Source organism: Eucyclogobius newberryi, unplaced genomic scaffold, assembly GCF_026437365.1.
Source record: "Eucyclogobius newberryi isolate DKJ021-1_F unplaced genomic scaffold, fEucNew1.0.hap1 SCAF_22, whole genome shotgun sequence".
NCBI classification, from domain to species: Eukaryota; Metazoa; Chordata; class Actinopteri; order Gobiiformes; family Gobiidae; genus Eucyclogobius; species Eucyclogobius newberryi.
The window spans coordinates 6,188,886-6,216,372 of record NW_027315857.1 but is presented as its reverse complement, the minus strand read 5'-3'; the positions used below and the strand labels follow the sequence as shown (position 1 = coordinate 6,216,372).

At 41.9% G+C, this 27,487-nt stretch overlaps 1 protein-coding gene across 6 annotated transcripts; it reads right to left on the bottom strand.

The window, feature by feature from the left end:
• Positions 1 to 86: 86 nt before the first annotated feature.
• fxr2 (FMR1 autosomal homolog 2) lies at positions 87 to 26,191 on the bottom strand. 6 transcript variants are annotated; one of them, XM_072459152.1, is made up of 18 exons: positions 25,515 to 26,190; positions 19,541 to 19,593; positions 17,597 to 17,690; positions 14,285 to 14,356; positions 14,041 to 14,070; positions 10,570 to 10,718; positions 10,405 to 10,498; positions 8,780 to 8,896; positions 8,541 to 8,711; positions 7,259 to 7,337; positions 7,065 to 7,189; positions 6,322 to 6,408; positions 4,678 to 4,900; positions 3,752 to 3,928; positions 2,946 to 3,134; positions 2,729 to 2,833; positions 2,196 to 2,284; positions 87 to 2,121 (listed from the first exon to the last, which is right to left on the bottom strand). In XM_072459152.1, exons 1-18 carry the CDS (start codon positions 25,563 to 25,565, stop codon positions 2,008 to 2,010), a joined length of 2,019 nt encoding a protein of 672 aa, XP_072315253.1. In that variant the 5' UTR covers positions 25,566 to 26,190; the 3' UTR covers positions 87 to 2,007. The 6 variants fall into 6 exon arrangements, with proteins under 6 accessions (XP_072315253.1, XP_072315254.1, XP_072315257.1 ...); XM_072459153.1 differs by having other exon boundaries at positions 7,080 to 7,189; XM_072459156.1 differs by lacking the exon at positions 2,729 to 2,833 and having other exon boundaries at positions 25,515 to 26,191.
• Positions 26,192 to 27,487: the final 1,296 nt, after the last annotated feature.

Genomic DNA, 27,487 nt, shown 5'->3' with positions numbered 1-27,487 from the left:
AAAAGTTTGAGTTGTAAAGCAAAGTCCCTTTTGATGACACAACATTATTAATCCACTGGGGAACAAAAATTGTGTGCAAAAATGTATACCAAACAATGAAAAGTCCTTTATTGCCATCAGAACATGAATGAGACAAAAAATCTGACAAAGAGTGAGGAGTCGACTGTACAACTACCATTCAACACACAACACACAATCACACACACACGCGCACTTTCAAACGGGACACAGGATATACAGGTCACAAAATGAGGTAAAAAAGGTCCACTCGCACATGCAACTCCAACCCAGGTACAAAAAATAACCAAAGTGTTCTTTCCAACAACACAGGTGAGCAGAAATGTGCAACAGCAGCATCTGGGTCATCCCAAGCATCACCGCACTCCCGTTTTGAGAACCTTTGGTCACGTGGACTCGTGCTTGCCATGCCAAAACAAAACATTAGGTCCCTTTTGCTGACTTTTAGCAAATGAGCGGTTAATGGTGGGGCAGGGTAACACAAATTTCAAAGTTAGTCGGACATTCAAGTGTGTACGTTAGCAGCAGTTCTAGTAGTAGTGACTGGATCAATGGCTTTTAAGTTTTAAGTAGAAGACCATTTTCCTCATGCACAGGACAGGCACTGACAAGTATCACCTAAATGCCATGCGGGTTAGAAAAATAGACTGCACGAGACAGAGAAATCAAAAGTTCATCTCCAGAGAAAAGGTTTGATTTCATTTGGATTTTATTATTTTCTAAAGATGTGGAAATAGCAACAAAAGAAAAAAATATATAGAACTTGAGAGCGGTAACCAAGACGACAACATGAGCTGAGAGCCGTTGTCCCTCTCCATTGAGACACAAGTCCTTGAAACACACGTTTGTTTACCACTCTGAGTGATTTGTTTGTGTGCGTACCTGTAAGAATGAGCGCTTGTGTGTTCGTGTGTGTCTGGCTCTCGTGTTGAAGCTGTCCCACAAGTTTTTGGGCCTTTCCTCTCTACCACTCTTAAGGAGCGCCGCATGTCCCGGAGAGGCGGCCTACTGCTGCTGTTGTAGTAGTAGTGGTTGTTTTAGGTTTAGTTTCAAGACACTGATGTGACCGCTGCCTCCTCCGACACGGACCAGAGGCACGCCAAGGTATCTTTTTTTTTTTTTTAAGCCTGTCCTTATAACGAGCAGTGCCGTTTTTTTGGACCCTGTGTAGTAGGCTTCGTGGTCGTCGCTTCACCAGCCCAAGCCTGTTAGTTACCAATTGTCATCCCTCAGTTTTTCCTTTTGCCAAATTTCACACGCAACCGCACATACATACCCCCAAAGTGCCCCAAATATTCAGATTTTGGCACCACGTTTCGTCACCTCGGCCAGCTTCTCTACCCTCGCTCATCTCTTTTCTATTCTCTCCGTAAAACGAAACAAAAAAACCTGGAAGAACAACCTCTCCCTCTTGAGTAACAATCGCAAACTTAATGAAGAATGTTTTTAATATATCTTTTTTTTTTTTTTTCAAATTCAAGGCACAATGTCGTAATATTCCAATCTCCCAGGTTCAGTGTGCGTCCCATTCGGACCGTCTGCTCGTGCGCCACTCCCTACAGTTTACACCTCTCCAAACTGTAACACTGTTCGGTGGAGAGAGTGACCGCCAAGAGTCCAAACCAGTGATAAACAATGAACAAAATGAACAAAAATAAGACACAAATAAAGTTTTTCTTGAACAAAAAAGTCTTGTCCTGTTTCTCATGTTTCAGTATTTCAAAATCAAGTCATATCCACCAGCTCTTTTTTGGCAAGCTAGTTGTTTTTTTTTTAAATAAGCACTAAGTACTGATAGATAGGATAGCATACACCGTGTGGTTTTAAGTAGATGCGTTTGTCGTTTTTTTGTACTTTTTCACTCTCATAGTATGGATTCAGTATTTTGTCTCATCTGTTTAAGATTTACGTTAATGCAAGCAGGGACAGAGTTTGCCATGGAGTCTTGCTCTAGACTTAGGTTTGTGAGCGACGGGCGGGCCACTTGCTTTACGAGACCCCGTTGACCAGGGTCATGCCAGCGTCGGCGCCTGCGCTCATGCCTTTGCTGGGGGAGCGCTTGGAGGGCGTCCGCTCTTCATTCTTGGCGCTTGTCCCATTCTCCTACAACAGAAAAACAGTTCAGACTTCAAAACAAAAGGTGTTCTTAATGAGAGAGTGGCGGGACAGGACTTTACCTTGGGCTCTGGTCCAGTGTGGTTCTCTTTCTGGGGCAGGTTCTGTCTGCTCTGGGACTCAGCACGAGATATGTAGTCAGCAACTGTCACTGGAAACACAAGGGTATACAATACATGATTCTCTTCTGTGGACATGCACCGGCTGGACTACCAGTCACCAACATTTTCTCCTTTTTGTTTGTGCAGTGCATGCTAATCCGAACTAATAGGTGTTACTGGTGATTTGGGAGAATTTGAGCTAGTTATACAGGTCACATTCTGTGACAGCAGCTGGTAATATACTGTAGGTGAAGCAGCGGGCCCTGGGGTGAGATTGGGAGACGCTCTGGTTGGGAGGCCAGTATTAAACAAACCGTGACTAAAATGTCAATACGATATCTTCTCGTCTGAACTTAAAAAATGTTCTTTCTAAGTTTTTCTGGGCTGGTGATACTCTAACAAGTAGAGGAAACTATCCTTTTATGGTCAATTAATAGAACTGCATTTGATTTATGAAATCTGAAGGATTGCTGCATAACAAAGTGAAAGCGTACCCTCGGCTGGCTGTCTGTCACGGCTGGCTGAACCTCCCTCGGGCCGGTTGCCACGGTTACGGCGGCGACGGCTCCGATTACGACGCTGAGGTCTGGCTTCTTCATCTAATAGCGAAATGACAAAATATAGGTCAACTCTTGCCTTCTGGACAAACAAAGCTGGATTTGATGAGTGAGTCTTGGCCCTGGCAGCAGCAGAGGTCAGCTGGTCTCTTACCCAGGCCATTCTCACTGGGGCCGCCCTGGCCATCAGACTCGGCTGCATCCATCACGCTGGGGTCTTGGTCGGTGCGGCGGCGTCTGGAGCGTCTGCGCCTCTCTCCTGTACCTTCATTCACTTCTCCATCAGCCAGCTCCCCTTCGCCCTCCAGCAGAGAGAACGGGTTACTGTCAGGGTCCCTCAGCACTGCGCACGCACACACGCACACACATTTATGTTAGAGAGTCTTTAATAATGCTTTATTGAAAACATTAAATACCATGTCCCTAAGGGACACGTTTTGAATTGGAGCGATTTGGTTCAGGTCTGTCAATTTCAGCAATTCAATCAAATGTAATTTACAAAAACATGTTGAGTAATTAAAAGTTTGTGGTGCTGTGAGATGCGGCTAAAACAAGAGCCAACAAGAACAACTGCCACTTTATCCTCACTTTTTCTGCATTTATTTCACTTCCCTGCAAAGCCTGTACTCTGCGTTTTAACCTCTCTTTATGTCATGCATTGGGTTTGGATCTTGTTTGATACATTATGCATTATATTTTTGAACTTCAAGCGAGTGCTGGGAAACAGCTGATGCTATTGTGTGCTAGCTGCATTTTGTCTGGTTTATCACAAAATCAAGTTGGCGTTTGGTGAGAAATGATCGTTTTCGGTTTGTATCTGCTTTTTGCCGTTCAGTTCTCATCCAGGTCTGTGCTCTCTCTTGTACGATTGTCTCGCTTTAAAGCGTTCCGGGAGCCCAAAGGGACATTTTTGGACCAATACGCAGAGCGCAATAAAAAGTTGTGTGAATTGAAGAGAACCTGAGCTGATGGAGTTTGAGGGTTTGGACGCAGGACCTCCACGGCCCCGCCCGGAGCCTGTGCCTCTGCCTCGGCCCCCCCGTCTGGAGCCCCTTTCGTCACCACCAAGTCCGCGGGGCCGCTGCTCTCTGTCAAGATCTTCTGACTCAGACGCGTTGGACAGTTCAGAATTTGTGCCTGGATTAGACAACCACAAAACCACAATCTTGTTTGTACCGAGTTTATACTTATACACAAAAAATATATATATATATATATACAGGGTTGGGGTCTTTTGTTTTTGCCTCCCACCTCTCAGGTGTGGCGTAAGACATGAATGTTACACAGGTGTGGCTTAGACTTAGCACAATAGAAGAACACTTTGAAATATTTGGTTTTGCTTAATTTGGTAGATCTGGGGGGTCAGTATCTGGCCTGGTGAGTGTAGCAAGAGTTTCCCGGGGGGCTGATGGGTAAATGGGCCGGTGTGTGCCGAGCTGTAGAGGAGGGGAGCAGCGCCGCCGGGCCAGGTCATGAACAAGAATTCTCTTTTTCATTGTAATTAAAAGTAATCCAACAACTTTTAACAAAGCATGCAACTTGGACAGGTGTGATATGGGTTTAGGGTGGTCCAAGGGGCCGCTCAGGGAGTTTGCGTTTGCTCAGACACATGAAGGATTAGACGGAACATTACCGCAGACCCTCACAATAAAGCAAACCCAAACATTCCAGAGTGGCTTTTTATTTTGGCCTGCCTCTGTGCAATATTCATGCAGTCTCATCAGCATCTTAATTATGTCAAACCTGTGAGGTTGGATGGATTATTAATATTAATTGCTCAGTAAGCCATATTTTGACAGATTTGGGAAAAATATTTCAGAGAAATGAGTCAGTTCAGCTCACGCATTTATATTTTTGTATATTTATACTTTGCCGTTTCATCTCACCATATCCGGAGTACTGGTTGTTGGTGGTACGGCGCCCCCTGCCTCTGCCACCGTACGTGCGGGAGGTGTGCAGGGAGTTGCTGCTCTCGTCGGTCAGGTATCCCTTCTCTCTGTCACCTCCGGGGCCGCTGTTTCTAGCACTGGGAGGGGCTCTGTATCCCACTCCGATCTGACGCAGCTGCTCGTCGATCTGCAGCCGCTCCAGACGCAGCTGTTCCACCTCCTGCAAGGACAACAGAAAAAACATGAACATCAAGTATCGATCATCTTAACATGCACCACAGCCAGGTTAGCAAACTCTTAATATATCTGGCCAGAGACGGGACCAATCACAGGGCAGCTTTGTGATTTGGGCGGAAGCCAAAGGTGAAGTGCAAAAACAAGGTATTTCAGAGTTAAAAACAAAACAAAAAAACACTTGCAAATAGACTTTTCTCTCAATTACATTAAACAAAAGGTTGAATTCTCAGCTTTGAGCCAGATTCATAAGTGGGTCAAGCTCAATTTGGAGTGCTACACATACCAGAGTAGCGTGAGCCAGGTTAATGCATCCCAGAAGTTCATTAAAGCTGGAGTACCTGGTTTTAAAATCTATCCAATTAGTTCAACGCTCTAGAAAATATCTTTTCAGACAGTGAAGTGAAACTGGGGTGGCCCACTGAAGCACAACACATCAGAACACTTTACTATTACACGCTGACAAAGGTCCTGCTTTACAGTATACTTTATGGTGGAAAACACTAAACATACAACAGTTACAAAAACTATTTAAATTAACAAATATCTAAAGCTATCGAAAGAGTTTACAAATGTTAAAATAATAAGTAACTCATTTTAGTTACTGATTGAGAACAAAGTTGTGATAACATAATTCAGCCATAAGGTGTCAGCAAAGCCCAGAAAAGGCTCATTCTTCATTTACAATAGCTGTGTGTAGTAGAGTGATTTTAAAGTTATTATTCCACATCAAATTGCACTAACTAAAACTATTTTTTTCTTCAATATTTGTATGCAGTTTTTGCAAGCATTTTGTACAGAAGAGTAGAGTACTTGATGGGAAAAATATCAACTTCAGGATAACTAAAAAGGATTTACTGGACGGTTCACGTGATGTTTAAACCTCCTCCTCTTCCTGAACCCTTGTCTTAGGAGACTAGGAGGGAGGTTTACATTTAAAAACCATTTGAGCGTTGATTCCCTCATAAACCATATTGTCACATGACGGCGGCAGCAGTGCACCGACAGCAGTTTGAGCTCTGCCTCTCGCCTCACTCGAGGACAGCTGCCTCACTCCACGACAGCTGCAGCTCTGGGGGAGGAGAGGGGAGGGGCCCGGGGCGGCGTGAGGGAAGTGAGACTCGGGGTATTTATGGAAGCCCACTCCCCATCTCCTGATAGCTGGTAATCTAAACTCAGGAATCTAACCCCCCCAACCCACAAACACGGGCCTATTTATAAAAGCGCATGAGGTAAGGGCAAAATGTGGCACACTCAGCGGCTCTGCTGAAGGAGACAGGTGAACGAAGTGGGGGGGAAATAAGAGGACTCTAAAAGTTCATTTGTAGAATTATAAAGGTTTTTCTGGATCTAGAGCAGGTGGAGTTGAGATGAAGTGGTGCCCTCTTGTGGCTGAGGCGAACTGACCTGTAGATACGAGACGTGGTACTCCAGCAGAGCCTGGGCGTTACTGATGTTCTCCTTTGTCCCCACAAACACAAACGGAACCATGCCCTGGAAAGAGGACAGACGGTTAGTCAAATAATAACACAAGTAGTTATTTTTCTTCTTCTTCATTTTGTACAGATCGTTATTGGAATCACGCATAGAAAGTCGAATTCTATACGCCACTGAAGGCAGTTTCTCCAATTTATGTTCAAGTGTCATTACTTAAGGTTTCACATAAAACGGATCATAATTCCATTTAGAGCTACATATAATTTACGACACAACAAACTACTACTACTTTTTCCATGTTTGTGTAAATTATTAAGGAAAATGGACACAGAACATTAATTTACAGCCTGTATTTTTTATGTGCCGTTTTCAAGCTCATGTTATTGAAGTGTACATCACAAATAGATATCTTATGTTTGTGTGAATGTTGTTTTCATTCTCTCCATTTGTGCTTTATGTTGCGGCTTGCTAGTGTCTCAAAGCCCTAATTTCAATCTCTGCCTAGCGCTACCAAGCTGATTTCTTTTGTGAAAACTAAAGCCGCTGTGCAAAGTGGATAACAAGTGCTGCCATCTTGACTGACGCGGGGGATGGAAAAGAGTGACAAAGCGGGGGGGGGGCAAAAAGTGTGTGAGTGGCATAGACAGCACAGGACGTGTACATGAGGAGGAGGAGGAGACGACGACGAGAGGCCATACGAGCGGTTCATTCACCTGTAAGCTGCCTACCTCCTCACGGGGAAGCTTTTTGTCGTTGTCCCCCTCGATCCTGACCCGCACCACTCCGGATTTGTCCACTATCTCCTGGATGACTTTGCCGTTTTTGCCGATGACTTTGCCTGAAATAAAAATGCGTCGGTAATGTTCAAAAATATGTTCTAAATAATATTGGGCTGATGATTACTCACCGACGAGGTTTCTGGGAACTTGAAAGAAGTCTTCTTTGAACTCTAGGTATTCTCTGGCTTGTTTCACAGCTTCTGGGGTCTAGTGAAAAGCAAAGAAGGCAAAGGAGTCTTAGAAAAAAGCCACTCAAATGTTTAGAATATAAGCTTGATTAAACGGCCCATATGTGGAATAACTAAGCCTTTTAAACCTCGCGTCTGTGGATGTGGGCAGTCTTGATGAATAAGTGAAATGCCTTGAGATGTTGGCTGTGAAAGTGTCAAGGTGGGCAAAATGTGACATGAAAGCTGGGCAATCAACATGTAAAATGAGCCTCAACTTCAGTGTTTTTGTCATTCTGGAACCTCCTCACACCCACACTGAGCTTTTGGACTTTTGAAAACAATAAAACACATCAATCTACAACACATAATGAAGACACGAGAACTGGGACTGTGTGCGTTTTTAAACCCGGGACTAGACTAAACCCGGGACTAGACTAAACCCGGGACTAAACCAGACCCCGGACTAAACCAAACCCGGGACTAAACCAAACCCGGGACTAAAACCAAACCCAAACCCGGGACTAGACTAAACCCGGGACTAGACTAAACCCGGGACTAGACTAAACCCGGGACTAGACTAGACTAAACCCGGGACTGGACTAGACCAAGCCCGGGACCAAACCCGGGACTAGACCAAGCCCGGGACTAAACCAAACCAAGCCCGGGACTAAACCAAACCAAACCCGGGACTAGACTAGACCCGGGACTAGACTAAACCCGGGACTAGACTAAACCCGGGACTAGACTAAACCCGGGACTAGACTAAACCCGGGACTAGACTAAACCCGGGACTAGACTAAACCCGGGACTAGACTAGACTAAACCCGGGACTGGACTAGACCAAACCCGGGACTGGACTAGACCAAACCCGGGACTGGACTAGACCAAACCCGGGACTGGACTAGACCAAACCCGGGACTGGACTAGACCAAGCCCGGGACTAAACCCGGGACTAGACCAAACCCGGGACTAGACCAAACCCGGGACTAGACCAAACCCGGGACTAAACCAAACCCGGGACTAAACCAAACCCGGGACTAAACCAAACCCGGGACTAAACTAGACCCGGGACGAGACTAAACCCGGGACGAGACTAAACCCCAGACTAAAACATTAAACAAAACTGAAACAACCATTCTAGTGACCGTTACAGTATAGTGACGGTATTCACAGTAGTCCACTGGACCCAGGAGTAGAGTAAAGGTTTATCAAGTCCGTCGCATACATCTCCTGAGCATACCTCTCCGTAGATCCTGAACGTACAGCTCTCCTCCTCCAGTTCGATGGCTGTGACCCCGGGCACCTTGCGAGCCTGTTGGATGTTGGCGCCGTGGGAGCCGATGGCCAGCCCCATCAGGTCCTCCCTCACCTTCACCTCCTCCTGGTACGCTGATGCCAGCTGCTTACTAGTCTGAAAGCACAGAGCCAATTGGACAAATGCTCCTCTCCATGTGGCATTACGTTGCAGAGTGTGCTTACCTCTAAATGTTTAGTGGCTTCTTCGTTTCTGGACATCAACATGAGTTTGGTTCGGATGCTGCGGAAATGCATGTCGCTCAGGAGGGTCGCGCGCTTTACTGTGGTTTCATTTGTTGACTGGAGGAACACAAACCAAAACAATTAGAACATATGCATCTTTTCTTAAATGGAGTATTGTCCTGCAACCGAGGCTGCACCTACCCCCTATGCCCTATGAAGATGCAGAGCTTATCAGTTCTGCAGTTTTGAACAGAAAGTCAATGGACCCTTTTCTATTACTAAGCCATTTTAGACATATATTGCGTTTAACAATTAACAAAATGTAAAATGATGATGTACTTAGGTTAAAGTATAGTATAAAGCACAATCTTTCTCCTAAATAAATGATTTTCAGTTCGGCAATACCACTTTGCTAATAAGGTTTTCCAAGACTTGCATGTATGTGTAGAAAGTGTGTGTGATCTCATAACATTCTGAGGAGCATTAAATTGAGGTGAAGGGAAGTAAAGATTTGTGTGATATATTTTTTCTTTTGAATTGAATACCTTTTGTCCTTGTTTGTGTTCATTATCTTCACTATACACTGTAGTAATATGGTAGTCAAAAAAGCACATGGATCTAATCACTGACCAAAAACTTTGGCAGTATGAGATGAGGCTAGGTGACATAACCAGGCACAAGGCCATATTACAGATCTGTGGGGAGAAAACCCATCTTGGAGAAAGAATGAAAGGAAGAATGAATGTGTTTTTTAAGTTAATGAATGTTGGATAGAAAAGTTAATGCCAACCAGTGGAACAAGAGACCGGCCTCTACTTTGACAATACAGACTCAAAACAGGGCATAGGATTAATAATAATACATAATTATACATTTTCTATGCTTTTAATGCATTTTTTTTGTCTGTAAAGCACCTTGAATTGGGTTTTGTGCAAATTGTGCTATATATAAAATAAATCAAGAACATCTCCAAGTCACATAGCCTACTTTAAAAAACTATATCTGCCCCCCTTCATCCAACATCGTGTCATTATGAAATTCTCAAACATCGCACTGTAAAATTAATGAACTATAAGTGGGCGATATTGACAAAAATTAACAGAGTATGCCAGTAACAAAGTCAGATGATATGACAATGCCTAAAACGTGTCTTTAAACAGATTAGTTGAGGTTTAAAGATCAGGCAAGTTTACAACAAAACCTTTTCATTTTTACTTTTATTTTTTTTATTTTTTTACAGCAAACGACATACTTTCTATTCAAATTTAGCACGACTTCAAAACAAAATTCACAATATTACCTAAACTTTGATATACTGTCCGGCTCCAATCACAACCCCAAAACCACCTTCATTCTCTTACAGACAACAGTCCCAAAACCCCCACTCTGACCACACAACAGTCCCAGAGCCCCCACTCTGACCACACAACAGTCCCAGAGCCCCCACTCTGACCACACAACAGTCCCAGAGCCCCCACTCTGACCACACAACAGTCCCAGAGCCCCCACTCTGACCACACAACAGTCCCAGAGCCCCCACTCTGACCACACAACAGTCCCAGAGCCCCCACTCTGACCACACAACAGTCCCAGAGCCCCCACTCTGACCACACGGGCGCACTCACCAGCACTATGAGTTCGTGTGTTTGGGCACTGTAGAAGATGCAGTTAGCTCCAATTGCTTTCCTGAAGTCTTTGTGGATGCTGTCGTTTGCGCAGCTGTGGATAAAAAGACATGTGCGGGTGAGATTTCATGGGGGAGCGGGTGGATGGAATGACCGTGCACTCACATGTCTCGTAGGTCTTCCGGTACAGGGACAGGCACCTTGTGGAAGGAGTTTTTCGACGAGGGGCTGTTGGGGTTCATGGGCCTGATGCGCTCCGATGTGACGATTTCGTTGTACGTGGCGTCGCAGGCGGCGTATTCGATCACGTAGAACTGGGGAGAGCAGAGGGCATGTCAGGAGAAATGTGTTCATGTTTTCTGTAATTACGCTTTAAAATATATATCAGGTGCTTTTAGGATTGCGAACAGGCCCAAATGATCATAAATTGTATTTTTTTACTGCAATTTAAGAAAACCTCCACCATCATAACCTCAGCGAGCATTGATTTGGTCTAAGTCAGACCTTTTACTTTGATTCAAAGCCTTAAAGTTGCTGTACCCGATTTAATAATCTTAAAAATGTGACAAACAGAATGAGGGTGTTTTGAAACTGTTTGCAGAGCTCCAAACTTATTCTTTACTTTATAATGTATTCCAAGAATCCTAGTTTGAGTTATAGGCACTTTTTGCACAATTTCAGAGCACAAAGTGAAGTTTTGTAAAGCCATCAACAACTAGCATGCCAAATGTTCACTTCCTGGTTCGCAGAGGATAAAACGCTTTATAAATTAGACGCAGAGAGCACACAGCGGTCTCATTTTGACCCAAAGAGCTGTTTTTACAATATATCTGCGCAGGGCCAAAACTACATTCCCTGTTTTGTTTTTTTTTTATATATTTTTTTGAATCAGGTACAGCTTCTTTGATAAAGGACTGGTCAAAAAAAACAACAGACCAGTGGATTAAAGTGTATGCACATTAACGATCTAAAACAAGTATGCAAAGCAGGAAATTGTTCCCATCAGCCAAAATGCAGATCAAATAGTACATTTATTAACCCGGACAGTGTCATTACATTTGCAGTTTATCAAACATTGTATGAGTATGTTGACGTTGGCAACATTAGCAAAATCAGCATCACAGAGCATTTAAAACTGACCGTGCTTTCCAAGTGGATAGAATCTAGCAGCAGTGTGGCTGCACAAACTTCTGTGGTAAAATACCCAGAAATGAAAAAGTTGGAAACTTTTGAAAGCTTTAGAATAGTTTTTGATAAAACATACTAAATATATGCACGATTAATTATTTTGTGACATGCAATAATCCTCCTAAACAATAAGTTTAGACATGTTTACTCCATATAACCTTAGTGTGAGGGGTTTTAAGAAAGAAAGGAGAACAGGCACAGAGACTGCGGAGGAGAGACTGTGGCTGCTGTTACAGGAGGAGGCAGAGCAACACCATGATGACACACTGGAGGTTCAGAGACACTTTAGTCTGACAAATATACATAAAACAGGAAATTCACAGAATGGAAAAGTGTGAAGGCTGATTTTAATCTAATAGTGTTTAAAATAACCAAACAATGTGGAGAAAATATCAGCCCAATATCAGCAACTCTACAAATAATATAACATACAATTATGTTACATATGCTTAAGTGAACCAGTCATATGCATTTTAAATGAAGTACAACAATATAATTAAGGCAGGCAGCAACATTTTCATTCGTCAAACAAAACATGCTTCAGTCCACTAACTGACCAACTAACAACACTTTTTTGTGTGTGATGAAGGTATACAATGCAAGTTAAATGGTCTGCGAGTTACAAGCAAAACGATAAAAGATAATAATATATTTAGATCTTATTTTGGATATGTCACAATTATTAGTGTTAAAGGGTGAGTTAAAATAAACAAAATGGTTTAATATTCAGAGGTTCACTTGTTTTCCCATATGATATAGATTATGGCTAGGTTGTAGGGCTAACCAGACTGTAGCTTGTGGGGTTCACGCTCACTAGTCTGGACCTCCATGTGTAACAGACCGGTAGTTCAGCACGTTTATCCAGTCAAGTAAGGCTTGTTGACATGTGCGCAGACGTCCCCCCCTGTGACTGCGCTGCGCCTCGAGCGACATACCCACGCAAATAACCTACCGTAGCCATATTTATTTGCGGTAATTGAAAAAAATGGCTAATCTTGACATCCCTAGTCTGTGAGTTAGTTTTTCAGTGAGATTAAGTCGCAGGTTAATCTGAGCAGCCAATCAAACGCGGCGAGTATGTAAGGTGGTTCAATGAAAGCTGAGGCACATTTGATGTTTACAGAACAGAATTAAAAAAGGTGCTGGACATTCCTCTGGGCTCTTATCTGGCCCTGTGCACCAGCCCGCCACAGCCTCCTGACCCACAATCCAACCTCACTGTGTCACCATCACTACATCCAGTGTAACCATTCTGATCATTACGCCATGGAAATTAAGGCATAGTCCATATGTGTACAATTAAGGAATTATATGAATTATTTTTAAAAAAATTCACAAAAATCTATCCCATGGGCCTGCTTTGTAAAAGGTGCGCTATGTAACTTTTCTGTCTCCTGGAGATAGAATTGCTTTGCGTAGGAATGTTCTTGCTCTTGTTTCTTGCATTTTCATTGTAAAAAAATGTCTTTATACATGACCTTTTATATGACCTTTCTACAGGTGAGTGATATCAGATCAGAGCCTGGTTTAAGAGCAGGGTTGGGGTGTAACTTGCCTGTTGACATCACATGTCCATGAAGATAGACAAGTTTAATTCCATACAGTGGAACATTCCAGGCAAAGCAATAAGTCACATACTGCGTCTTTAAAACAAGATTTACATTTGAAGCATCATTCACTGTAGCAAATGGAAAATCTTGTTTTATGAAAAAGTGTAAACTATTCATGGGTTTCAGAGTGATGCAATTAACTATTCAAAATACAACATTCTTGCTTTGAATGGTAAAAATGTCCTGAAATTTCCTGAAAACAGGTAGTTGAAACCCAGTACAATAAAAGGCTTGATGACCGCGAGGATCAGCTCCCACCAGATTTCTAAAATACAGTTATTTAAGCGTTAACCCTGTGACGAGCTGGCCCCTGCCCAGGGTGTACCCCGCCTAAGGCCCAAAGTCACTGGGAGAGGCTCCAGTCACCTGCGACCCCTAATGGTAACAAGCGTTAGAAAATTAATTAATTAGTTATTTTAAATTCATGCTCTGAATTGCCTTTAAATGTAGCCCTTACTTGTAATAAAAATCAAATGGTCAAATGAATACGAGACTAATTTAGTAATCAAATAATCGCTACCTGGACAATAAACATGCCCCAAATCATGCCATGTGCCGAGTGAAAGGGTTTTATGACCAGGACGGAGCTGGACACAAAATGTGTCACTTAAGGCTAATCAATTAATTGAACGAATAATTGCTTGATTACAAGCTTGATTGCAACTCTACAACAGATATGACAGTGTGGGATCACAATCACAATTTCAGAATGTAAACCCATGTTCTTCTTAAACATAACTGTCGCCGAAGTCTAAACCAAACCAAGCAAAGACAGAAAGAAAAACATTAATTTGGGTTAAACAAATGAGCACACCAAAAACTTCTGAACACATCTCACCTGCTGACATTTCTTCTCTTTGTTCTTGTTCTGACAATTATCAAAGTAGATTTTAATAACAAAACTGACCACTAGCACTACTCAGGCATAACTAAAAATCATGTATGTAGTTTTGTTTTTTTAGGTAGTTTCAAGGCCACTTAGTTTAACCTTGAATGTAAAACAATCCTTGTTTATTTCTGGATACAAATGTGCAGAAGTGTGGAATAATACCACTAAACAGTCTGGACATGTTTTCACTCACCTCGCCCTTCATCATGCGGACGCGGGCCAGCCACCATCCACACGGCTCCTGCTCGTTGGCCCTGGAGTACACCTGGTCACAAGTACACACAAGTTAGACAGAGAAAAGATTACACTTAGGCTGAGCAAAATAATATGTCTGTTTGCCGTAACCCGACCGACCCAGTGTGAAACTAGCCAACTGAATTTTTTTTAATCAGCATTTTGTTGAAAAAACGTTGAATTCTTTTATTTTTCAATTATTTCGCCGACTCACCGACCGGACTTCCCTAAACTACCGCATTTCCCATGTCAGGAATTGGGTTAGAGATCCATCTAAAGGTGGCACAGAGGAGATTTTTAAAAAAAACTAACCGGGAAGTTACCTGAGGCCTTACTACACTGGATTCATCAAACAAGTGTGAATGAAGCTAAATAAAAGATTTTTGATGAGGGAACAATGTTTAGAGCAGGGTTGCCCAATGCGTCGATCGCAATCTACCAGTCGATCTCAGAAGCAGGAGCGAGAGAACCGTAGGGCGAGAGAGCCGTAGGGCGAGAGAGCCGTAGGGCGAGAGAGCCGTAGGGCGAGAGAGCCGTAGGGCGAGCCGTGTAACGCACGCTGTCAAAGGAGAGAGGAGCGAGAGTCAAGGCAAGAAGCAAGAGGAGGAAAGAGTCGAGGCAAGAAGCAAGAGGAGGAGAAGAGAGAGATTCAAGGCAAGAAGGAGGAGGAGGAGGAGAGAGAGAGATTCAAGGCAAGAAGGAGGAGGAGGAGCAGGAGGGAGAGAGATTCAAGGCAAGAAGCAGGAGGAGAGAGGAGAGAGAGTCAAGGCAAGAAGCAGGAGGAGGAGAGAGGAGGTGCTGGTTAAGCTCAACCTTCAACTTTCATCATTTAGCGTAGTTGTGGCCAATATATTTTATTTTCAAAATACTCAGCTGTATTAAATGGTCTAGTTAAATAGCAGATTTTCTCTCCCTTTTTTATATTGCACATTTGTATATGATAAACAATATTAGGCTATTAATGAAAGCCTACATTGTGTTTCTATAGCCGTATTATGGTTAAACAAAAATAAAAACCTGTTTAATACAGACAATAAAAATTATACTAAATTATACAATAATTTAGATCTAGGGACTATGTCTCTCGGCTGGCCTGGGAACGCCTTGGGATCCCCCGGAGAAGTTGAAGGAAGTGTCTGGGGAGGGAAAGTCTGGGAGTCCCTGCTTAGACTGCTGCCCCCACGACCAGGCCCCGGATAAGCAGAAGAAGATGGTTGGATGGAATTTAGATCTAAAAGTAGATCTTCGTGCTTTGTTGAATAGAAAAGTAGCTTGTGAGCCGAGAACGTGTGGGCACCCCTGGTCTAGAACATGGTTAAAAGCGCAACAAAGTCAATTTTGCATAATTGAAGGTTTGCATGTTGTGTCGTTATTTTAATCAAACAATGAGTTTTGTTTGTACTACGATTACTAACCCGCTGGCAAAACATGCCTTGTGCACCATTAAATATTAAGGCTCACATTCAAGTAAAGCTTCTAATTTTATTTGATACTAGAGTTGTCAAAAGAATCAGTACATTTTTTAAACAAAACTAGATAGAAAGAATACATTACAATACATTATTTTTCATTTCATTTTAGGATAGCCTTTTTCTACTTCAGAACATACTGTATAATTGTAGTTTCCAAATCTGTATGGAGCATCGAGCCTTTTCATTAGTATTTTCATTGTCCCATCTCACTCACTAACAATACTATTTAATGAAACTACACACATTTCATTTCAAAATTTATTTTAAGCACATTCAACGCATAATCCCAACAGTTTTCTATACACCTGGCTTGCTAAGACTGTCTCCACGACAACGTGTGCCAGATGAGTCACCATCAATGTTAAATTAATAACCTTTTCCATTTACCGAACTAACCACGACCAGTAACAGTAATACAAGAAGAATGCAGCAGTTATATCAACCACTGCTTTCTTCATGTAATTGTGAAGTATTCTACAGTGCAAAGGAATCATAGTTAAATCTGAAAAATAATTTTGGACTTTCATCCCAAAACTCTGTTGATCAAAAATATTGGGGACTGAAGATGTTCAGGACAAAGAAAAAAATGGGGTCATACTTTGACATTTTTAGTAATGATTATTCCAATAATCACAACATTTCACAAAAGACAGATTAACACAATTGTTTACTCATTAATGAAGCACTTAAGGCCTTTTTAAGGACTGTATTACATAGCTGTGACGAAGTGACCCCTACAAGCACTGAAAATTGCACAATTAGATGAACAAAAGTATTGTTGGTAAAAAGTCTGATACTTTGATACTTATATATTGTGCCATCTACATAACAAGATTATAAAAAGAGCCTGGTCCTTCATTTGAAAAGGATATTATTAGTAAAACTACTCATTTGTGCCCTTAGATAAAATACAGCGGATTGCGGATTAGGAATTAGGGTGAGACAATATGGGGGAATCTTCGCATGTCAGTAAACTTTCTAGATGTATCAGGCCAATATTTAGTCATGAAAGTTTTTCTATTGCATTTCAAGTCCACCGTGGGCTGTCTGCATCCAGAGTTTAATTTTCTGAGAAGCATCAAGCTAACAACAACTAGCATGCAAACAGCCAATATGCTAGTTGGTGTTAGCTTTACCATGACAGCAAGAATTTGTCCTGACCTTTGAAAGTGAAAAGCACTTTATTTGAGCTCTTTTAAATATTAGGCTGCACATGCGTTTTGTGGCTCTGTTTTTTGGCTCCGATTAACTGATCACAATGAATCATTAAAATACCCAGTGAGTGACACATGTGAAGTGCTGCAAAGAGTAAGTTATGATACTGCAAATTAACTACCGTAAAATGTGGGCCATCTTAACTAAAACCACTACTTTTTTCACATGCTTTGAACACAGAGGCCTATACAACGATGCGGCTAATTTATATGAAGTGCAAGAGTTTGACGCACTGTAGAGGAGGGAAGCACATGAGCAGAGCCAGATGTGTGGGAAGGCAGACACAGGTAAATCAAGGATAGAGGGGACTGAGCAGCAGTGCTCAGACGTGTTCTCTGTATGTTAACCTTCAAAATGCAGGTCATCGCCAGCAAGATAAATATCTGTATGGCTAGAAAAAAAATAATTTAACTAGACAAGATCATATTTTTGCCTTTGTTCATTGTAAGTGGAAATATTGATCTAAAAAGGCTTGGTGATAGAAACAGTTCTATTGACTTCCATAATATCTCATAATATGTCCCCCTTAAAAATATATTAGTGCGAGTTTGAGGAGCCGAGTGTGAGATCGTGCTGAGACTTACCTCCACCTCGTCCCCTTCGCCGATGTCCTTGTGGTAATCGGCTGGAGGAGGCAACCGCACGTCACTGAAGGGCAACTGTCGCTCTGGCTGCCAGCTGACGGAGACAACACAGCAACATTTACATTTAGAATGAATTGACTGCACAAGATCTTATGCTCATAAAACTGGTGTGGTTCATTAAAGGTCCCATATCATCCAAAATCGACTTTTCAGAGCTTTTAACCTCCTTGGTACCTCATATATGCACCCAAAGTGTTTTTTTTTATTGATTCCTGCAGTCTTTAGCTAAAGAACAATCTCTATCCTTCCCCTCAGATGAGCAGACGAACGGGGGATACCCTGCGTAAATGAGTTACGCAGCATGCTTCTCTGTTTCAGCCCATCCTCCAGGAAGCACTCTGTACCTGTAACACGCGCCTCTCCTCCACCACAGTTAGCTTCAAACGGACATGTGCCGCTGTGTCCTGCTAAGCCGTTTGCATTTCCGGGTTTGTGAGCGGAGTCCAAGATATGGGTGATATTTCATAACTATTATGTTATGGGTGTTGCACAACACTTATTATTAATCGAATATGCCCTTAGGGTAGACTACAAAACGGGAAAAATAGCATGATATGGGATCTTTAAGTCTTATGAGGAAACCCATTAAAGTGTGACTGTGGAGATGAGCGAGTTCCTGGTGCTTGTGAACTTCAGAGGAGTTTAAACAGCGACGTGAAATCTTGACTTTGTTTTTTTTATGAACTTCCATCAACTGTCACATTTTCATTTAAACTTTAGGTCTCAATGGGGTATTTTATTTGCAACAAAAGAGTCTTGATTAAAAATAATTTCTCTGAGGAAGACAATGGTGTGTAAAATGAACAAGGAGAATGTTGGATCTGACATGCGGAGGTTCAAACTGAGATGCCCTGAAGAAAAAAATTGCTGAATGTAGGATAAAATAAGAACTCAATTAGGTGTCAAGACTGTTCTACTCCAGATAAGATTATTAAAATAGGCAACAGTTTTGTCAGTAGTCTGGATCAGAAAATCACATACTAATTGATATAAAAATGAATATCAAAACTAGTTAGTAAATTGATACTGAAACGCATAACTAGGAGACATTTCCTTAACAGTTTTAGAATCAAATCTTTTGCCATGGGTGAGAATAACAGCATATGGTTTAAAATAAATAAAGATATCTAAATCAAAAAACGGTTTTACATTTTAGCATTGTAACAACACTAAGTGTAGCAGCACACAGTCAAATTATAATTTTATTTCAACTGAAGTGAAACTAGTGTACAACATTTAAATATCTAGTACATGGAAGAGCCTTTGTTTTTGTTTAATCAGATTTAGATTTAAATGCTGGTGAAATTCTGAACTTCAAAGATTCAATTCAAGAAGATCCAGCTCTTTGGACCAGTTGCTAATGCCTTGTTATGCTACATTCATCCTGGATTTAGATCTAAAATCTATACAATATTCTATATTGATATTTGAATGTTTAAACTGAGAAAACATAATTAAAATAGACAGCAAAATTCAGCAACTGAAATTCAGAATATAAACAATTCAAAGTTTTTAGGATTAAAAAGATACAGTATTAGTGATTCACCAGTATTTCAAATTCAAAATCTGGTGAAACTAATGATCTTCCATTCTAGTAATTCCTCCACCACCATGTGCTCTGGAAAGTTCAGGGCAGTGTGGGTTGGGAAGGACCCATTCTAAAAATGGACTCTCCCTCCCTCCTGGTGCACATACCTTGGGGGACTATTTTTGGGAAGTCCTGGTGGAGCTGATAAAACTGGGGGTGTGCAGTGCGATTGCAAAGGGACAGGAGGATGGGGTTTAGGAGAGAGGGGAGGTTCAAACTGTTACAGACATGTACGGACAGCTGTGTGGCAAGCAGGTGACACCAGCCTCCAAATCGGGCGTCGAGAAGCCACTTACTTGTTCTCAAAGACAATCGTGAGGGAGTCGTCGTGGACATCTTTGATAAAACCCTGAAAAAGGAAAAGCACACAGACGGGTTTAGTCAAATGGTCCTAGGCCCGTCACGATAACACATGGTGAAGAGTATACATCTAAAAGAAAGATATCATGATGACAAGAAAGGTCCTAGTTTGTGATTTTTGACATTTTTGAAAATGAAAATACTTTGAGCCACTGAAATACTATCCCTAAAATCCCTCTAAATGCACAATATATGGCTAAGAAATGTTTATCAAATCTTATTGTACAACAATAAATTCACAGAAATATTCCCCATTAGTTAGGGGGTGGGTGATATTACCGTAGTATCCCGATGACAATATTTGGACAATATTCAACAGTGTGTCAAAACATGTCTCTTAATGTATTAGTTGAGGTTTACTTATCAGCTAAATGTGAAATGTGACCATATTCTCTTATTTGAACATTTACAACATAAAATATGTTTTCATTTTTGTTTTCAAAACATTAACGAGATTATCACAATTTTGATATGTCACCCTCTACACTCATCCTTTTAAGTTATGGTTTCAGCTATCATTTATTAAACAATAATTATTGTGACACAGAGCAGAGGCTGATAAGTGTGAGGTTAAAGCGACAAGCTTCATTCATGTGAATCTAGGCTGAGAGTTGAGTGGCAAAAGGAACATCTCGGGGTGTTTGGACACACATTTTCTGGCTCTGAAATCCGTGTCATGGAAGCTCCCTGACTGTGCGCGGCCAACAAATATCACACAAACAAAATGACAAAGATCGGCGTCTACAGGGGAAGGGATTATCATTTTCATAAGATAATCTTATAAGGATCAATCAGACCACACAAGGGAGGGCGAGTTTACAACGTGAGCTGGAAACTTGACCGACGCCCCCTGCAGCACTGAGCCATGACCATTGGGTGGGAGAGGCTGGGGACATGTGTAATACAACCTTAAATGGAACATATAGTACTACTACTACTACAACAACAACAACTACTACTACACATGCGTATGCCACTTATGCAATCAAGCATGCAGTGTCTTTCAGTGAGCTTGGATTCAGATTGAATTTGGAGGCGAGTGACATCGCAAACTTCGCAAACAGAATTCCGTCAAGTGGACAACAGTTTTAAGAGTAAATATATTTTGCCACTCATCCAAGTAGCTTCTTCAGTGGCTTACATCTGTCTGAAGGGAGGAGCCAACTACACTGAAACTAAGGCTTTATTTGCACGGCATTGATGGTCAGGCAAACGCATCATTAACTGCGTTTCCACCATTTCAAAATGTGAATATTATCTAAATTTGCATAAGTAAAGGGAATAACAAATACAAACTGCATTCCCATCACCTTATTTTTAATGTGCATTTTGAAGTATTGCATAAGTAATGGGAAGTGGAAACACAAAACATTGTATTTAATTTGCATAAAAGTTTACACTCGCTTGAGGCGGATTTTGTATGTGCAGAACAGCTAAACAAATTTTGAAAGGTGGAAACACTTTCAGTTGCATAAACTCATGAAGCGAATATTAAAACTAATGTGACCGTCAGACCACCAGGCAAGACTGGAGCAGTCGCAGGTGATGAACAAAGACTGAATAACCCACATGACCCATCAGGTTCAGGTTGTTTGCCACAAATCCTCCAGAAAAGCAGAGCTAAACAAACATCACAGCACCGCAAACATCTTCAAGAAGCTCTGACTAGTCAAAGCAAAACATTTTGGCCAATTACCAGTATAGTTTGCCCAGAAACACATATGTTATGCTTAAATGCCATTAAAAAGTGTTGCAAGACTTCAACGGTCGCTCTTTTCAACTTTAGCATAACATTTCGGCAAAAAAAAAAAAGAATCAGTAACCTTTAGTTTGGTAGTAAAACATATCTATAGCATTATTTAAAGGCGCAATGGACGATTTTTCGGCGATTTGAGAACGCAGGTGGAAGTGCGCATGCGCACTCCCCCGTGCGGACTGATACAACACACACGTGCGTTTGTTTATTAGCGCGACGGATCGCATCGCTCGTCTCCCGTAGATTTCCGTCTTCTTCTGAGCCAGCTCGAACAGTCTTTCTCCGTCTTCATTTTGTCCCGTACACTGAGGGAACTATATTATGATAGATCAATGCGCTTAGACACGCGGAAACGTGGGGACGAGCCACACGCGGCTGCAGGTAAGCGGTAGGTGCGTTTTATGATTGAAGTGGCAGGACTAATCGGCAGTCCACGCCACGGGGAAATAAGACTCAGATTTGGGACAAAAAAATCGTCCATTCAACCTTTAAGTGTTAACAACCTCTCTAGCAAAGCCAAACCAAGCAGACATTGCACGGTTTGCCCTCTGCAGGATTAGCGGTGTCAAGACAAAGGCCGCTCCATAACCAGGTAACCAAAATGAGCTTGTAGCCATATCTGGTCTGTATGACATATTTAATGTGCAATGTCCCCATCAAACAAAAACAGTAAAGAAATAAATAAAATACCCAGATATGCGCTTGAACACTTCGATGGAAACGGATCTAGATTTGCATTTGCATTCACTTTACCAATGTGAATTTAGATAATATGCACATTTGATGTCGGTGGAAACGCAGTTATTCATGACTAATACGATTTGCATTTAGACATAAATGATGAGGATAGATTTAAATGTATAAGACCTAAAACTGATCTGTCCAGTATTTATGAGCACAGAAGAACGTCCTCCCGTCCAAAAAAAACTACCTCCTTCACTACCTGAGGTGTGAATTGTCAGGAAAAACAATTAATATCTCACTCTGTTTATATGCAAAGAGAAATCACACAAAAAATCTATTAAAATAACAAACAAAACTCTGGCCCAAGTTCACATGCGCCTGGTGGTTTTGGGAGAATCAATCCATGACACCTTGACAGGGATCGACTGTGGACCTTTCAATTCAAAAACCCCTCCCAAATTGATAATTTCACTTGACTCGATCTGTCAGTCTTTTGGTTAACTGCCCAGCTCTACCTTGACGTGCATGGATTAACATGCACAAGCAATTTAATTTGGACTAGGAAACTTATCCGGTTTTCCTGGCCTGCTTGTAAACGCAGTATTAGAACAGAAGTGATCTACGAATCAACCTGTCACCCATTTACACCTCCATCCTTAGACCTAAACCAAAACAAAGAAAACAATTTGTATGTGCGCCAACAGTAAAGTAAAATTACCCATTAGGGGCTTGAACAATTACAAACGTCTCGGGGGACAGTACCACAAGGTAGTTATTAGTATCACTTTATTTGGTTGGGACAGTGCATATTAGTGCACATACATGACATACTATAAACACCCGGATTGTAGCCATAGGCGAGAGTTAGTCCCTGTTGTCCCACATTCACTCTCACAAACACACTCTCATTTATACAGCATACATGGACACTGGAGGCAAGGTGGGTGAAGCGTCTTGCACTTCAACAGTATGCCCTGCCGCCCCCCCTGTAGCACCTGACATTCTAGTGGTCTCCCATCCACGGATTAACCAGGGCAATATCTACTTAGCTTACGAGATCTGATGACATCAAGCTTTGATAATTTGGTATGGCCACCATGTCAATGCCCCAGTCCAACAAACTTAACAGATACTCCTCGCTGCAAATGACTATAGAGCTCAGGATTGTAACATCACACTTCAGAAGAATTTTCAGTAAGCCTAAATGTTAAACCAATGGAGATTTGAGAGGCTAAATACTAAACTCGGCATTCATTTATAAGTATTCTGACTATCGTAATGTATTCACCAGTAGTGGCTCAGCTCTTTATCAGGTTGTTCCATATTTTTGTCTTTTAACAATGTATTTGGTAATATATCTTGTTTTCGCACAAAGGCAACAAACATGGCAGTTTTTTATGGTAAAGGATGTTTTTTGATGTTCCATCCCGAGCTCAATATGGTGTTTCGATTTATTTTATTTTTTAGGATCCCCAGGAAGAGTAGGTGACTGGGGATCCTAATAATAAATCGTTTGGGGTTTGATAGTTTCAGTCAGGTCAGCTTCTCCCTTCAGACTTGAAAGGCAGTGATTTACCAGAACCCAATAAGAACTGGGGAAGCTACATGGATGAGTAGTGAAACGTATTCCCTCAACTTTTGTCCAGTTGACAGAATTATATTTTCTTTTGCCATGGAACCTTCGACTGAGGGATTACACAGACATTACAGTCCCATGTCAAAACAAAAACATGAAGCAATTATGTGCCGAAATCAGAACTGAAACACTAAACCAAAACAAAAGGCAAAGCTGGACATTAATGAGACTAAAATATTTTTGATCACTGCAAATTAAATTTTACTTCTTTGTTTGATGAAAGACCAAAGAAGATTCATACTACCGTGCGATCTGGATACTGCATATTATATTTTGGAAACTCTGAAAAACTGAATCATCTTAGTTGTCAACTAGTCAAAATGATTGTTGCACATTGAGACTTTCTAAATACATTATCAAATACAAAATAATAGTTGAAATATGGAAACAGGTTTTAGGATAAAAACAATATTTACGAATAGTGTATTAATGATGAAAATTTGAAAGGATTATTTATCATTTTCATTTAATAACGCCACAGTCTGTTGTAATAGAGGGTATTTTGAATGTGATTTAGAGTTTATATAGTAAAGATAAAAATAACAATTATCAAAATACAACTATGATCAAAAGTTTATATTCAACTAGTCACGATTAGATGATTCATCGCTGCTGCCTAGTTACAGCAATACAACAACCCTATTAGAAGTTTGAAAACAATGGACCAGGTCAATTGGGATACAGCAGAATCACACTTGGCACTTCACACCATATTATCTCTGGACTATTTTTTAAAGACCTCCGCCTCAGCAGGGGCGTAACATTTGAGGTGTCATGTCCACCTCCAGTCCTCCAAACCAAGGGCGCAAGATAAAAGGAGTAAAAGAGGAATGGAAAGTGTCCATTCAGGCCAGAGCAAGTGTCACCCTGTAAACCAGTGCAACAGGTGAGCGGGCAGCGGGGTAAATATAGGCCATCTAAAACCCCCATGTGCTGTTGAGAGCAGAGTCGTGTGGTCTGCTAATGGTGACAGCTTTGAGAGAGAGACACATGCTGTTGGCCAAGTGTAATCCATCAGACATTAAAGAATAAAGGCTAAGAACATGGACAGAACCAGTATATGAGATCAGGAATATAAGATAAGATAAGATAAGATATTCCTTTATTCAACACTGACTCATACCCTCAGTCAGAGCAGATCATTTGATTAAGTGCTATTCAAGAGAAGTGATGATAAACACTGTAGAAAATGTAGGCTTTAAGTCTTTAAAAGCTGCAATTAATAAACTGCCAAAAATATGAAATGATCAGCAGGGGTCAAGTGCTCCACTCTGAAGTTGGGTGTGAGTGGATGTGTAAGTAACGCTTTCTACTGAAGATGTGAGAGAATAGAAAGCGAAAGTGAGCTCGCTGAAGCCGCTCGAGTGTGGACAAACTGAAGATGCTGTGCTGGGAGCCGGAGCCAGAACGGGGCCACAGCGTGGTCGTGGTCTAACAATGAGCTTTGGAGCTGTGATTGAGCAGCTCATACTGTGTGCGCAGAGCAGAGCTGTCTACAACTGTCTACGTTCTACAGCTCACTGCAAAAACACCACCACGTAACTGTGCTCACATTACCACTTACACAAGACATCACAAACCTTTCCAAATAAGCTGGTTCTCACCACACTAGATTAGACGAAAAATATTACAAATACGCAACAGACCGGGGGGACAAGTGATGCTAGCTTTGAGCTAGCTGAAGTTAGCACAGTTCAGCGGCCGTCTGAATACCAGCGTCGGGCAGAGCTCAGGCTAATGCCACTGCACAGTTCACCATGACACATGTTCAGGCTTTCATTATCAACTCAACTGTTGTGAGGCTTAACCCAAGCTCCGTGTGTAGGCAGGTTACCTTGTAGAAGGCCCCGTTGGAGCCGCGCACTTCCACGGCCAGCCCGTCCATGCCTGTCGGTGTCTCCGCTCGACCGTGCTTCTCTGGGACCGCCGTGACTCCCGCAGAGTCCGGTAGCGCTGCCAGCCCCAGCTTCCCCGGCCCTTCGCCGTTCTCCGGCCGCTTGTGGATTTCCAGTGTTTCGGGTGGAGGGGCAGGGCAGAGGTGAAGGGGCTGGGGAGATGGGTGTGATGGTGTCAATTAACGCAACGCAGACGCCGTCTCCAGGCGCACGGAGCTCCGCTGTGTGTCCGTCTGAACGTGGACGATATCCACCGCTACGAGGAACAGCCAGGCACCAACGGAGCTAATGCTGCTACAGCACAGAGGCTAGCAGAGGTGGTTAGCCGGGAGGTTAGCTGCTCACAACACCTTGGTCCGTCAGTGAAGAAGGATGCTAAGTGGCTAGTAGATGTGTAGCACGGTAGCGTTAGTTGAAAATGCCTGTGGCGCAGTTGGGGCGTGAAATACGATCACATAAGTTGTCACCGGGAGTCGTTTCTTTAGTCGGTGGTGCTAAGGACTTGACGTTGTTTCTGTGGAAAAGGCGTAGTGATGCACTACCACCCGGCGACTCCTTACTCCAACTACCAATCCGTCCCCTCAAACACGCGATAGAGTGAATCTGTGAGGGACTGAATGACCTCCGCCGCACCGCCCCACAGCCACAGGCCCGCCCACAGGCCTCCAAACATCGGCCTGTCACTGGCCCAGGGCCCTGACGCTCAGTCTGAGCTGCAGAGCATTGGTGCATCAGGTGAGGGCTGGTCCAGGACCCTGGCCAGTAGAAACAGGAGTGTCCCATCCATATACGATCCATTGGTTTGATTGGGCATCAATTATACAGTTCCACAAATTGACTGGCTCCCATATCACATTTTGCCCACTCATTGATGAGTGAGGACCACCACAGCCATAGTGTAAACACCCCAGTAGTAAAGTGAAGTATTTTACATTCTACTGCCTGTCCTGCATTAATAGTGGTGTGCTGTGCGTTATGACCAATACATGAACAGGCGACGTACATAGACCACTCTTTTGGGGGTGAACAAACCAGAACCGGCAGGTCTGTCTATGGTCCTGATATGGTCAGGGCTCTGAGAGGAGAGCACATGTGAGGTCAGAGGTGAGAACAGGGGAATGACATGTTGCAAGTACTCCTGTTTCTGGAACATGGGCTTTCCCCTACTGCTTTTTCTGAGGACAATGGTGCTGTATTGTATGTAATATGTAACTAAAGTTTTAACCATCACAAATACAGATAAAATAAATAAATACATTTGAACTGAATGGAATTTCTGTTCAAAAACAAAAAGTTAAAAAAAAAAAAACATTTGCAAAATCTGGAAAAAATACAATACTTTTATTGAAATAAGAAAACAATTTACATTCTGAACTATCAACTGTAGAATTAATGTCCAAGACAGGCATGATAGTAATTTTGACCATCAAGTGGAAATGTTCAGGTTGATACCTCCATAATAACCATGAAATCAACTTGCATAAATTCAACAAATCAATCAACTGCAAAATTAAATAGATGTTTGTAATAATTTCAAGATACAAACCATTTTAGAATTTATTTTTACTTTATTGTGTTATCTGGCCCAATTATACTAAAACTGACTTAAAAGAAAAAAAAAGAACTCAATACAGTGTCATGTAATTTTTACATCTTGAAATCATCTCGGGACCCCCTGTGTATGGTACTCGATCCTCACTTTGGGAACCACTGAAGTAGATCAACTATGTAAAGCAAGCAACAATAGTAGTAACGTTATTGTAGAAAGGCTAAGTACTGTCGTGTCAGGTGAAGGATTTTTACCAATAGTTTTTATGTTTCTATGATGACGTACAGTTCCTGTCGCCTAAATTCAATTAAATATTTGTTATCAAATCTTCTATTCTATTTGGCCTGTTATATTCTCTTCTGC